Source organism: Podarcis vaucheri, assembly GCF_965113315.1.
Source record: "Podarcis vaucheri genome assembly, chromosome: 2".
Taxonomy (NCBI): domain Eukaryota; kingdom Metazoa; phylum Chordata; class Lepidosauria; order Squamata; family Lacertidae; genus Podarcis; species Podarcis vaucheri.
Window position 1 is genome coordinate 74,142,475 of NC_138760.1, and position 12,791 is coordinate 74,155,265.

A 12,791-nucleotide genomic window follows, 5' to 3' on the forward strand; every position below is an offset into this window, starting at 1 on the left:
TCCTGCTTCACCAAGGGGAACACCTTGGCAGAGCTCCTTTCAAGTTCCACCCATTTAGGGTGCTTCTTTTCCAGCCCTCCTAGAGCATTATGTCCTCAGTATTTCACACAGGTCTCTTGCAATGGGCTGTCATGGTGTTGGTACAAAGCCCAGATTTTTCATACGGAGCCCTGTGTCAAGGAAGCGAGAAGTTGCTGCTGGGCTTTGCAGGAGGGTTTGCCAGCCCTCTGAGCTGCCTGGAGATCTAGCAGCAGACGCAGACTCTCCTTTTATGTTCATGTTGAGCTGGACTTGGAAGAATACTTGGGCTTCCTCCAAGTGCCAGCAGATCTTCATCCCAAGTGAGCAGGGATGGTGGAAAGCTGTATCACCCTGGATGCTCTTAACCCCGGATGCAGTAGTTTTCTGCCCTTTCATACGACTAAGAGGATGTATTAGCTGAGTTGGCAAGGAGAGGGAAAGGTTGGCTGGAGTGATACTTGAGACATTTTAGTGATGTGCCTAAGTAGCTGGTCCTTATGGTGCAGCGACTTAACCTAAACCCGTGACTGTTTATTTGCCACCATCCTCAAGTCAGGCAGATGGTTAAGGGGGGAATATCTAGAGGATGTTGCCCAGAGAAATAGTTGCACTGTCCTCAGGAGTAACTGGCCCTGCCCCAGAGAAAGCTGGTAAAAAGGTAAAGGACCCCTGACAGTTAAGTCCAGTTGCGAATGACTCTGGGGTTCCGGCGCTCATCTTGCTTTACTGGACGAGGGAGCCGGCGTTTGTCCGCAGACAGCTTCCAGGTCATGTGGCCAGCATGACTAAGCCGCTTGTGGCGAAACCAGAGCAGCACACAGAAACGCCGTTTACCTTCCCACCGGAGCGGTACCTATTTATCTACTTGCACTTTGACGTGCTTTCAAACTGCTAGGTTGGCAGGAGCAGGGACCGAACAACAGGAGCTCACCCCGTCGTGGGGATTTGAACCACTGACCTTTCAATTGGCAAGCCCTAGGCTCAGTGGCTTAGACCACAGCACCACCCGTGTCCCTGAGAAGGTAAAAGGTAAAGGTACCCCTGCCCGTACGGGCCAGTCGTGTCTGACTCTAGGGTTGTGCGCCCATCTCACTTAAGAGGCCGGGGGCCAGCGCTGTTCGGAGACACTTCTGGGTCACGTGGCCAGCGTGATGAAGCTGCTCCCACCTTCCCGCTATAAAGCGGTACCTATTTATCTACTTGCACTTAGGGGTGTTTTCGAACTGCTAGGTGGGCAGGAGCTGGGACCGAAAGATGGGAGCTCACCCCGCCGCGGGGATTTGAACCGCCGACCATGCGATCGGCAAGTCCTAGGCACTGAGGTTTTACCCACAGCGCCACCCGCATCCCTGAGAAAGCTGGTATTAAACCAATAAATCAGAAGTGGGAGCACATAGTACTTCTATTCCAAGTGGCTTCTTTTTGGTTCTGGACAAAGTCAATTTCAGCCTTTAGGGGGGCAGGCAGGCAGGCAGGCAGGCAGGCAGGCAGAAAAGCCCTTGGTGCAGCTTCTCCCTACACATTTGGTCATGGTGTCCAATTGTCCAATTATTGTTTTAAAACATTTATTCATTTGTCATTTACTCCAAAAATGTATCTCGAAGAGACTTACAATTTTTTTTAAAAAAAACCTTTAAAATACCAAATAATAAAAAGATAACATACCAAATAAAAAAATGATTTGTTTTAAAAATTATTCACTAAAAGTGTTCATCTTAAGGCAAAACTAAAAGGACACATCCTGCTCCATTCTGCTAAAAGATGGACATCAGATCAGCACAAAATTATTGGGTGAACATCTTCACCTTGCGCCTAAAGGCTGATGGTGATGGCACCAGACACATAACTCTGGAGAGAGCATTGCACAGTCAAGGAGCCACCACAGTCATCCAGACCATCCCTGAGGCCAGACACTGGTCTAGTGCATCCACTAGAGTACCACCCACTCCCAGCTAGGACAGCCGCTCTAGAAGAGTGCCATGGCTGATGGTATCAAAAGCTGCTAGGCGATCAAAGGGACTCAAGAGGGTTGCACTTCCCCTGTCTCTCTCTCTGTTGACCAAAGGTTATCATACTGGACAGTCAAGGCAGCTTTCAGCTCCCAAAGCACTGTAGGAAGAGGGTCCCTGCCCTTAGAAGTACAATCTAAAAGAGAGTGGAATGGGAAGGAAGCGTTACTGTGTGGGGAGCAGGCTCCAGAACCAGTTCTCATACAGCTATTGCTCTTATAATGACCAGCTGAGATGGAAGCTGTTCAGGTCACTTGATGGAAGGGTTGCTATTAGGTAGTAGCTGAGGGAGGGACAGAGGCTGCTGGTTTCTTAGCAGAGGCAATGGAAGAATGTTACGGGGGGAGCCCTTGCCTTTCTCACCAGCTGCATGCTGGCCCCTGACCCACCAACCACTGTCCCATGCATTCCTTGGGGCAGAAAGGCTGGCTTCTCCTGCTTGAGCTTGTCCAGCAATGACCATCTTTGGGGTGAGAAGGTGATGATGGACAAGCTCAAGCAGAAGAATTGCCCCAAGGGGTCCTGCATACAGTGGTACCTCTGGTTACGTACTTAATTCGTTCCGGAGGTCCGTTCTTAACCTGAAACTGTTCTTAACCTGAAGCACCACTTTAGCTAATGGGGCCTCCAGCTGCCACCGCGCTGCCGGAGCACGATTTCTGTGCTCATCCTGAAGCAAAGTTCTCAACCCGAGGTACTATTTCTCGGTTAGTGGAGTCTGTAACCTGAAGCGTATGTAACCTAAGGTACCACTGTACCTGGGACAGCCTTCCGTTTCCCAGTGGGAGGGCCTCCCACAGCAGCAGAGGAGGAAAGAGCACCACTGCCTTTTGCATGCTAGCCAACGCTTATCCTTGGCCCCTCTGGTGGTTTCCCCTCTGCCGATCCATGGGCTTCAGCATGCATCTGATGGTGCTGACACCAGGCCCATGGGCGTAGCCGGGGGGGGGGCAGCTGCCTCCCGTCAAGTAAACAATAGAAATGCTTAACTAACTGACCAATCACGTTGGTTCTGGCCCCTCCTAACAAAAGTCCTGCCCCCCCCCAAAAAAAACCCCTGGCTGGGCCCATGATCCAGGCCTGTTCTGGAAAATTAGTTGAATTCTCCATGCTCTCAACAGGCGCAAGTGGTTTTTCTGTTTTAAAAATCAACCCTGCCCTAAGGAAGCCACATCGTAGCCTTCTGCTGACCCCTCCCACAGGCAGCCATGATTGCGGCTTGAGTTTCTTGGACACAACTAGCTCCCTTTTGGCCAAACGGTGCAATCATGCTCCGCGTTCCCCCTCTGCTTCTTTCTGCTTGGGACTTGTGGAACAGGAAGACTCTGGGTTAATTAATGCCTCACTGCCCCCAGGGTGGGTATTGCGTTGCTGCTGATGAGCTAATGTCTCTGTCTGCTGACAGAGGGAGATGAATGAGATGGCTGGGAGAGGTGATCCTGCCGAGAGAGGTGGGCTGCTTGCCTGCCCCCATCTACTCTCTAAGCAGACATACAGGCTTGAGGAATTTCTGTGGCTTTGTAGCTCCGACGGGGCCGTGAGTGTGACACATGGATTGCGTTATGGGAAAGGCATTGATTCACTCCAGGCTCCCTCCTTCAGAGCCCTGCTCTCTAGTAAAGTCTGGAGAAACCCTTGGGGATGCTGGAGCCAGTCACCTCGTCCCTCCTTCCCTCCCTCGTCCCGCCAGTCCAGAGATGGGCTTGGGATGAGCGGTGGAGAAAAGAGCACAGGCTCCTTGGATTCCTCAAAACCTGCCTGCTTCTCTCCAGCAAAGCTCAACACTAGGTCCTTTCACCAGAAGCAGGACAGGTTTCTCTTGCCTTTGGGGGCTCTGCATGCTGTTGGTGCCCAGTGCAGGGGTGAGGGGCACATGGTGGCTCTTCCCCTCTTTGCTGAGTGTCTTAGTTGGCTTACGAATAGAGAAAAGGAATGGGAGGCTGAACGGTGCTTTTGTAACGCTGGGAACAGGCTGGCCCTGTGCCACGGGGCTTTTGCAAAAGCACAACAGGATGACTGGATGGTAGGTGTGTATGGGTAGTTATTCCACAGTTAGCTCCAGCGCAAACTTGTTAAAGTGGGGATCGGATGATTCAGCACGTGCAGGAGACTCATGTCGTGAAAGCTGCATGCGCATAGATGTGTTCAGCTGTATGAGGAGAGGAAAAGCTTTGGTGGCGTGGATCCTCCTTTGGTGGTTTGACCCGGAAAATGCCTTTTTGAATCGTGCTGAGTTGAGAAAGAGCCTGGGAAATCAAAGTTATTTGTGGGGGACATTGTCTCCGTGAGTGGTAGGCAGGAAGGCAACATGCTTTGCATCTGGAAGACATATCCAGAGGATCTGTGAGGGCATACAGCAACTCACAAGTAACCATCCAGCGTGATCACAAAATATCCAGTCCACTGATAAGGGAACTTATATGGAGGGTGGCGATACTGCTGCTTGTTTCTTCGGGGTGAGGGAATAGATAGGTGTATGCAAAAAACAAACAAACAAAAGATGTAGCTGCATGCTGCACATTGAGTGTAACATGTAGTTTGGTTCTCAGCCGTAACTGAGTGGCAGAAACAAAACCTACAAGCCGCAAGACTTTTGTGCATTGTGTCAGAAGATGAATCTGCAGAAAATCCCCTAAAACTCTGTTCAGTTGCAGACCAGAATTGTGCCCCTTGGGCTGAACTTTGGAAATCTCAGCTTGATGAACGATTTTGCTCAGAGTGGCCTGATGATAAGTTTATGAATAATTGGATTTCCCTATACAGTCTCACACTCTTCTGTACTGTGTAAAGCAGGCTAGAAAGACTTCTGTGTTATCTACAGACTCCTTTGTGTTTAAACTTGTAAATATTTGACCACCCAATACATACCTCTCCCCCCCCCGCCCCCCAGGTTCCTGAATGTACCAGCTCTCGGGTTGATTATCCAAACAACATTTGCATTAATGCAGTGTGGAGGTTACTCAGATAAGGGTTGGCTCGGTCTTAGCTGCTTTCATCATAGGTAGTTTCATATTTGTCATTTCCTCTCCCCAACCCCCTTCTCCTTTCTTTCCAAGTTAAGAATAGTGCCATTTTCTATTAAGTTTCACAAGCTGTTTCATTAAGATGACCAATTGCCCTGTGGCATCTAAAATGCTATCTAATAGCAGAATGATTATTAGTAAGTTGGAGCTTGCATCATCACCTGCACAAAAAATGTGGCTCAGTGCAGACTTGCTGTTGCGCAGGGTTAAGGGGTCAAGGGCCAAGCTGCAGGATCATGTCTACCTTCTCCATGCACTTCCAACGGTGTGGATTGTTACACCTGCCTATTCCTACCTCTGTTTTAAAAGCCACTTGGCTGATCCTAAAAGCTCGTTCCTGCCGCAGCCTTGATCGCATGGCCCTCTTCCAGCCCATTGCATATCAGGATCAATCCCTGGTTTCTTCAGGGCTGGGAGAGACTCCTGCCTAACATCCTGGAGAGCCACTGCCAGTCAGCCTAAGCCAGGCATAGCCAATGTGATGCTATCTGGATCTTGCTGGACTGTAACTCCTATCACCCCTGACCATTGCAGATGCCGCTGGGGGCTGATGGGAGTTGGAGTCCCAACAATGTCTGCAAGACACTACATTGGCTACCCTTAGTGTAGGTAATACTGAGGTAGGTGGACCATGGTCTGTATAAGGCAGCCTCCTATGGTCCTGCCCCTTTGAAGCATTTGCGTCTACACTGAGACTATGTATATTGGGTGTCCTTTGCTTATCAGCGATTGGGGTAGGGGGAGAAGAGGTGTGCCATTTCCAAGTGGGATTGCTCATTGCATATGGACTATACCAGTGTTTCTGAAACTTGGATCTCCAGCTGTTTTTGGACCTCAGTTCCCATGATCCATGACCACTGGTCCTGCTAGCTAGGGGTGATGGGAGACCCAAGTTTGGGAAACACTGGACTATAACATTGGCATGAGAGTGGGTGGTTTCAGTAAGATTGCCTTGTTGGGTGCTGCAGACTTCTAGAAGTTCACATTTGAATTAGGGTTGTCATATTTCTTTCCTGTGCTTTTTAGCAGCACAACAAAAAGGAACTCTGCAGATGAACTTCTGCCTGTTGCAGAGGATGGGTTTATTTGCTGGGTTTCTGCTGGGTTTGCCTGGCAGTTGTTTAAAGGCACAGTCCAACGGGTGGAGGGGGAACACACACACCACTCATTGGTAACACTCTACTTCTGAATGAATAAATGTGGCCCTCTCCCGTACTTCCAGTTTTTCATAGAGGCTTCTCAACCCTGGGGAAAGGGAGCGCCTTTCTTCCTCTCTGTCAAGTTTTCAGCGCCTATGACTGCCTGCCGTTGCTGCAAGCAACATCGTTCTTCAAAGCATCGTTCATAACTTTCCCTTTTTCTGAGATGCTTCCAAATAGTTTTGAAGTGGTGTGGCTTTGTGGGTGTGGGTGCTGTTCGCTTTGTGGAAGATTATGACTGTCCAGCAGTCCTGAGCGTTTCTGAGAAGATTCCAACTAGTACTAAACATATCCAAATAGGGCAGAGACAGAAGTAGGTTTGTGTGCAAGAGAGAAGCCATTCCCTGCAGGCGGTCGGGGTGGGTGGGTGTTTGCTCAAAGCCTGTTAGTGCCTGGGCATCTGTAGACAGCATGGGGCATTAAGCAGTCGTTCATGCCTGAAGCTTCTTCCCTGCAGATAACCACACCAACCTGGGGTGGGGTGGGTGAGTGAGGGCGGCCAGCATGCGCATGCTGGGGGCAGGACCCAAAGCATGGCCTCAGTCCCCCCAGCAATGCCTGAGAGGGAACTAATATGCCAGGAGCCTGCCCAGCAGTAATTGCATGGGCAATATGTGAAAGGAATTCTAGGAGCTCACTGTCCCAGATTCCCCCTCTTCACTCTCAACCTTGTGGAGGGCTGTAGCTTAGCGGTAGTAGTAGTAGTAGTAGTAATAATAATAATAATTTATTATTTATACCCTGCCCATCTGGCTGGGTTTCCCCGGCCACTTTGGGCGGCTTCCAACAGAACACTAAAATACAATAACCTATTAAACATTAAAAGCTTCCTTAAACAGGGCTGCCTTCAGGTGTCTTCTAAAAGTCTGGTAGTTGTCTGGTAGGGTGCATGCTGTCCTAGGTTTAATCCCCAGCATCTCTGAGTCGGGCTGGGCATTGTCCCCTCTCTGAACCTCTGGAGAACCGCTACCAGTCAGTGACTGTAGTCAGTGACTGAGCCAGACAGACCAGTTAAGTCTGAGGTAGTGCCAGCAAGGCAGCTTCCTCGGTTCCTAACTACCACTCAGCCTCCCCTTCCTTTCTTGTTCCACATATTAGTGCAAAGCAGCCCTGGGAAACTGCTGAAGGGCGTGGTATAATTCGAATAAATAAAAATGGGCTCCTTGTACTGCAATGCTCTTCTCCCAAGGCTCAGCAGGCAAGATGGTGCAATCAGTTGCAATGCTGTGCCTCTCTCTTACTTCATTTAGCCTTGACTCAGGTTGTTTCTTTTCTTTTTCCTTTTGCCTGATCATCAGGGGTGAATTTCAACACCCCCGCCTACTCATTTGGGGATCCCTGAACCCCCCACATCCTGTGTTGTGTGTGTACTGTATATTACAGGTATCGCAATAAGAAGACAGTCGGGTTAAGACTGACAGTTTGGTGCCCTTTTGTAGAAGTTAATTCACTGCCATAATCTAATGGTGAGAACCTGGGCACAGGGTTCATTCAATCAGACTTTTAATCTTGCCTGCCCAGGGAGCACTGTGCGCTTCTGTGTCCACAAGCGCAGCAAACATGAGAGGAACGCCAATACAAGCAGTAGGAGGGAAGTACAAAGCCAAAACACTGGAGGGTGGAGGGGATGGCGGAGAGAATGTGTGTTGCTAGACAGGGCTTTTCACCACCCGCTTTTAAAAGCTGAACGACAAGAGTATCGGCAGGTGCAGCTTCCCTGGCTGCTACAGCATTGTGGTGGGAATTGCCATATTCCAACTCAAAGGGCCAAGGAGTGCACTTTGGGTCAGCAGCCAGGCAACTGCAAAGTTATGTTTGGGCTGTTCCGTCTGGTCTGCTGCATTCATCAGCAAGTCTAAACTCTCCCGTAGGCCCTGGGCTCTTCCAGATAATTTGTTTTTATTGCACAATAAATGTGCAGTCGTTGCTCAACTTCTCTGCAGTGGATCCAAATACGGTGACCGGACGCAAAGCGGGACAGGGCTCCTCTATCGCCAAGCCAGGAGGGAAGGAATTTCTGCAAGATGCGGCTTGCCATGCATGGGTGAGAAAAGCTGCGCCTCCCTGAAATTCCCACTTCTCTACAAGTCTTAAAGCTACAGGAGCCTGGTCATTCTGTGCTTTTTCTTCCCCTCACCCACGTGGCACATAAAATTCATTCTTAACCCCTTACTGAATTAGTTTTATGCTGTTTAGGAGCTAGCTTTTGTATTGCAGGTATCTATTTCCCCCCATAATGTATTTGTAAAGCTAACCCGGGAGTTGCTTTTTTCTTTTTCTGGGGGTAGATATTATTCCTCCAGTTTTGCTTCCTTTTGCCCACAGGTGTGGGCTCATCTGCATGGGAGTTCAATGTGGTTTTGCAACTTCTTGTGCCTCAATTTTTTTGGTATTGTCCACATAATGGCCTCCTCGCTCAAGTGACAAGCCAGATGGGCAGGGTACAAATAATAAAATTACTGCTGTTACTATTATTATTATGCTCCTTCCACCGTAACATTATTATATATCTCCAGCCTTGGGGATAATCTGATAATGAAAGTATATCCAATATGAAATTACATCTGGATATACCGAAGCGCATTGTGTGGGGGCGTATTTTTACATGTGTCATTACATCTCACTCATTGCTGTCTTTCACCACACCCTCTACTCCCATTTTACTTCTGTCAGCTCAGATGAAGGGGCATTAAAAAAATAATAATAAAACTGCTAAAAAAATTGCAGAACAGCTATATCAAACATAAAAAGGAAATTTGCTTTGTGCCTGAAAATGAGTGCCCATGGTGGTGGGCAATGAGCCATCTTCCCAGCAATGATTATGCAGAGATGTGACCAATTTCCAATTACTTGATTGGCGAGAGTGGCTGGGGAAACCCAGCCAGATGGGCGCAGGAATGAATAATAAAATTATTATCTGAAGATGAAGCAGGGCCCCTGCTTTCTTTGCAAACACGCACACTTTCTCAATGGAAACAGATTGGAGGTTCCTGTACATCTACCTGCCAGCCATTTTTTATCCTTGTACGGTGCTCTTCAGTGACCTACTGGTGGTTCTGGCCATGACATATCATTTAACAAAAAAAATTTTCACTTGCACTTTGTGCAAATCTGGCAGATCTGTCCTTCTATAAAGCATGCTCGAAGCATTGGCTTTGGCAGAAGTTTGTTGTAACACCATTCCACAGATAATTAATTTTTCTTTTCGTTTTTTAAAAGGTGCCCGTTTGCCATTGCATGCATGCCCAGAATGGATGCCAGACCTCACAGAGGGTTGGGGGATTATTATTTATATTTATGTCTCTGAATCGCTTTGCTCACGACAATGACTTGGGGTTACTGACAGACACAGGTAGAGAGGAGGGAACAACAACACACAGCAGAAATAGATCCCATCAGGCACTGTCCACTTGTGCAGGTAGGAAACATCAGCATAGGTTTGGGAGACATAACATTGAAAGAACTCAGACGTCAGCACACAGACACACGCCTGGCACCATTCATCCACAAACTCATCCATGCCCCAATGTGTGGACATAACCAATGCAAAACCTGGGATGTGATCAATGTACCACTGAGCTCAGTGAGTGACGGCAGTAATGCAACACTGAGACTAAGAACTGGGGTTTGGAAAGGTTTTGGGTGTGTCATGATGCTCGGCAAATTTAAGCTAGTCCAGCTTTGTTAAGGATGGCTGCAGGACCTAGGAGAGGAATTTTATCAGGGATCAAGTTTCCTCCTCTCCAGCACCCTGGATGGCTGTGTTTGCTTGTGGGTTTTTTTGGGGGGGGGGCGGGGGGTTGAATGCTATGGGACAGTGTGAAGCCAGACCGATCATGCATACGATTGTTGGCAATTTAAGATGTGCAACTATATGGTTTTGTGGAGAAGCAGCCAAGGCATGTTTCAGAGGCCTCTTTATATTATCAGAAAATGATATGCTGATCAGTGTTTGAAATTCTCCAGGCCACTTGTGACCAAGCGAACATGATGTCTCCACCATCTGAAGATGCATGCCTGGGGATCCTTGGATCTTACTGTTTTCACACATTAACAACACATCCCGTAGAATTGTATCCGTGATATTTTATTTGTGCAAACAGAATGAATTTCAGGAACCAAAAGGTTGTATTGAAAAATAGGACTTTCGAGCCGCCTGGCCCCTACATGGCAACTAGACATTTTGTTTTAACAACTGTAACCCTGGTTTAAGGAGCAATTTGGCGCCTAGCTTATATATGAGAGTTTCTAACACTGATCATTGCTGATCAAAGTCAAAGACCATGCGTTAGGCATGAGGAGCCTCTTTGGAGGCCAGCATGTGTGGTGTTGGTGCAAGTCGGGATCTCCTTTTAATGGCAGGAGGAGAGATGGGACAGCAAAGTCTTATGCAGTGAAATATGTCTCATTCATAAATTTGTACCTGTCTCTTCCTCTATGAGTTTTGCATCATCCCTGGGAGGCAGGTTAGACTGGAAGATAGCTGGGTGGCCTTGTAGTTGCCCGACCTGCTGGGTTTGAATCTTGGTTTCCAACTTTCAGGCCCATCGGTAAATCAGTTCCAGCCACTTTGAGCATTGTTCTCTACAGTGCTATCACCTCTGGAGCATGCAACATTTACACACTTTGTTTAGCGGAAGCCATGGGGTAAACAGAGGAAGACAGGATTGGATCTGATTCCGCTACTCCAGATCTTGCTCCACTAGACATGGTGTAATGCTGAGAACCACATTGCTTGCTTCCTGCCTTTGTCTCTTCATGTGGGTAACTCTTCTGTGTCACGGAGTCCTCCTCTTCCTCTCCTTGCAGCTCACCCCCGGGGGCAAGGCAGCCCAAGCAGGTGTGGGAGTAGGTGACTGGGTGCTAAGCATTGATGGAGAGAACACGAGCTCCTTGACCCACATTGAAGCACAGAACAAGATCCGTGCGTGCGGAGACAAGCTCTCGCTCAGCTTGAGCAGGTAAGAGGCTCTTGGTGTGAGTTGAGATACTAGGAGCATGGCATGCGTTGTAGGATCGAGAAGTGGTTACAGCTGACATACTCCTTGCACTCCGAATAACAACTCACTAGTTCTCAAACTTTTTTCTCTGGGTCACACTTCCAGAATAAAGACTTGCTCACGCCACACCATTTTTTTTATTGATAAGAAATACATTGGAAAGCCAAAAGAGAAACAACTAGCAGTGCTTGATTCAGAAAGTATAGAACAATGCAGCTACATCATAACATGTATCATTCCCAAAATATAATGATCAACGAGCCTCTTACGTATGTACTTTAAGCACGTATACAAACTGAATGAGAGGTGTGAGCTTGCTTTTGCTGGTAGCTTCATTTATATTAGGTCTAACTTGAGTCAAACAAACTCTCATCTCAACACAAAGAAGCCTTTCTCTTTTCTGATCTTTTGCATTTGTCAGAGTTGAATATCCCTATTCACAACAATGTGTCGTGGGACTGCAGTATTGCCAGCACACTGTTCAAATGGCAATCCTGCATCACAACTTGATGCTCAATATCACTTGATGCTCTTGCTCTTTTTGAAAATATGCCTATCCATATTCTGCAATATAGACAGATACTACACTACACTGAAATCTTTAAAAGTTTCTCCTTGAATCTTCGTGCCACGCTTTCCATCCTCTCCTGCCGCACCAGTGTGGCGTCCCACGCCCTTTGAGAAGCACTGTCTTAACTCATAAACATAGCAGTCGGCTAACTAGCTTTTCACTTTGGTGAACTTCCACCGCTTCATAGCATATTTATACCCACAGTGATCTTGGCTGCATCTGAATCACTGGAGAGTGGAAGAAAGCCTCTCTAACTCTCCAGGGGTCCTTATGCAGCCAGCCGGAGTGATGCTTAAGTGAGTGTGTGAATGAGTGGATATTAACACTGAGAGAGGCCAAGGGTGTGCTCTTAGGACAGAGGGCTTTTAGCCACGCCCCAGAAAAGTTTTCTCCCAGGCAACCTAGGCAGGACCAATCCAGTCACTGGATCTTCCATGGCTGAGCTGTCACCACTATCTTCCCTCATGGTGTGAAAGGGAGCAGGCTGCTTTCCTCATGTTGCTGTGGCCCTGCTCTCTGAGCACAATCTCTGCTGTGAAGTGCAGCACTGTTGCTGCAAGTCAAAAGCACCTGCTGCCACCCTCTTGCCTGTTATTGCTGCCCCATGAGAGTCCCTGCCAGGCAGTGCCTTTCTTCTCGTTAACGGCAGCTTTTCTCTTGCAGAGTCCAGAATCTCCTCGGCAAGCCTCAGAAGGTACGTCTTCCTCCACTTCTTCCATGGTGGGTCTGTTCTCTCACAGACCTAGCTGGGCACCAGTTCTGTCGCTGGTCTAGGGGGAGCTGTGGGATAGTTGGGTAAACACAAGTGCCTTACCTTGTTTGACACTCCTTGAGTTAGGTGCTTGATGTAAAAGTCAAAATAAATAAATGAGACTGTAGTGGGGTGTGAAGAACCCATTCTGAAACTCAGGATAATAACAAATACCAATGCGTTTTAGGCTGCACAGCCCTTCTCCAGGGGTCTGTTT

At 48.0% G+C, this 12,791-nt stretch overlaps 1 protein-coding gene across 4 annotated transcripts in view; it reads left to right on the forward strand.

Moving 5' to 3' along the window:
• Positions 1–12,791, forward strand: part of PDLIM7 (PDZ and LIM domain 7) — a 42,271-nt gene that overhangs the window by 12,779 nt on the left and 16,701 nt on the right. For all 4 annotated transcript variants that reach the window (XM_082213273.1, XM_082213271.1, XM_082213274.1 and 1 more), the window contains exons 3-4: positions 11,062–11,213; positions 12,487–12,517. In XM_082213273.1, the coding sequence (XP_082069399.1) occupies positions 11,062–11,213; positions 12,487–12,517 (183 nt within the window). The remainder of the gene's footprint in view (positions 1–11,061; positions 11,214–12,486; positions 12,518–12,791) is intronic.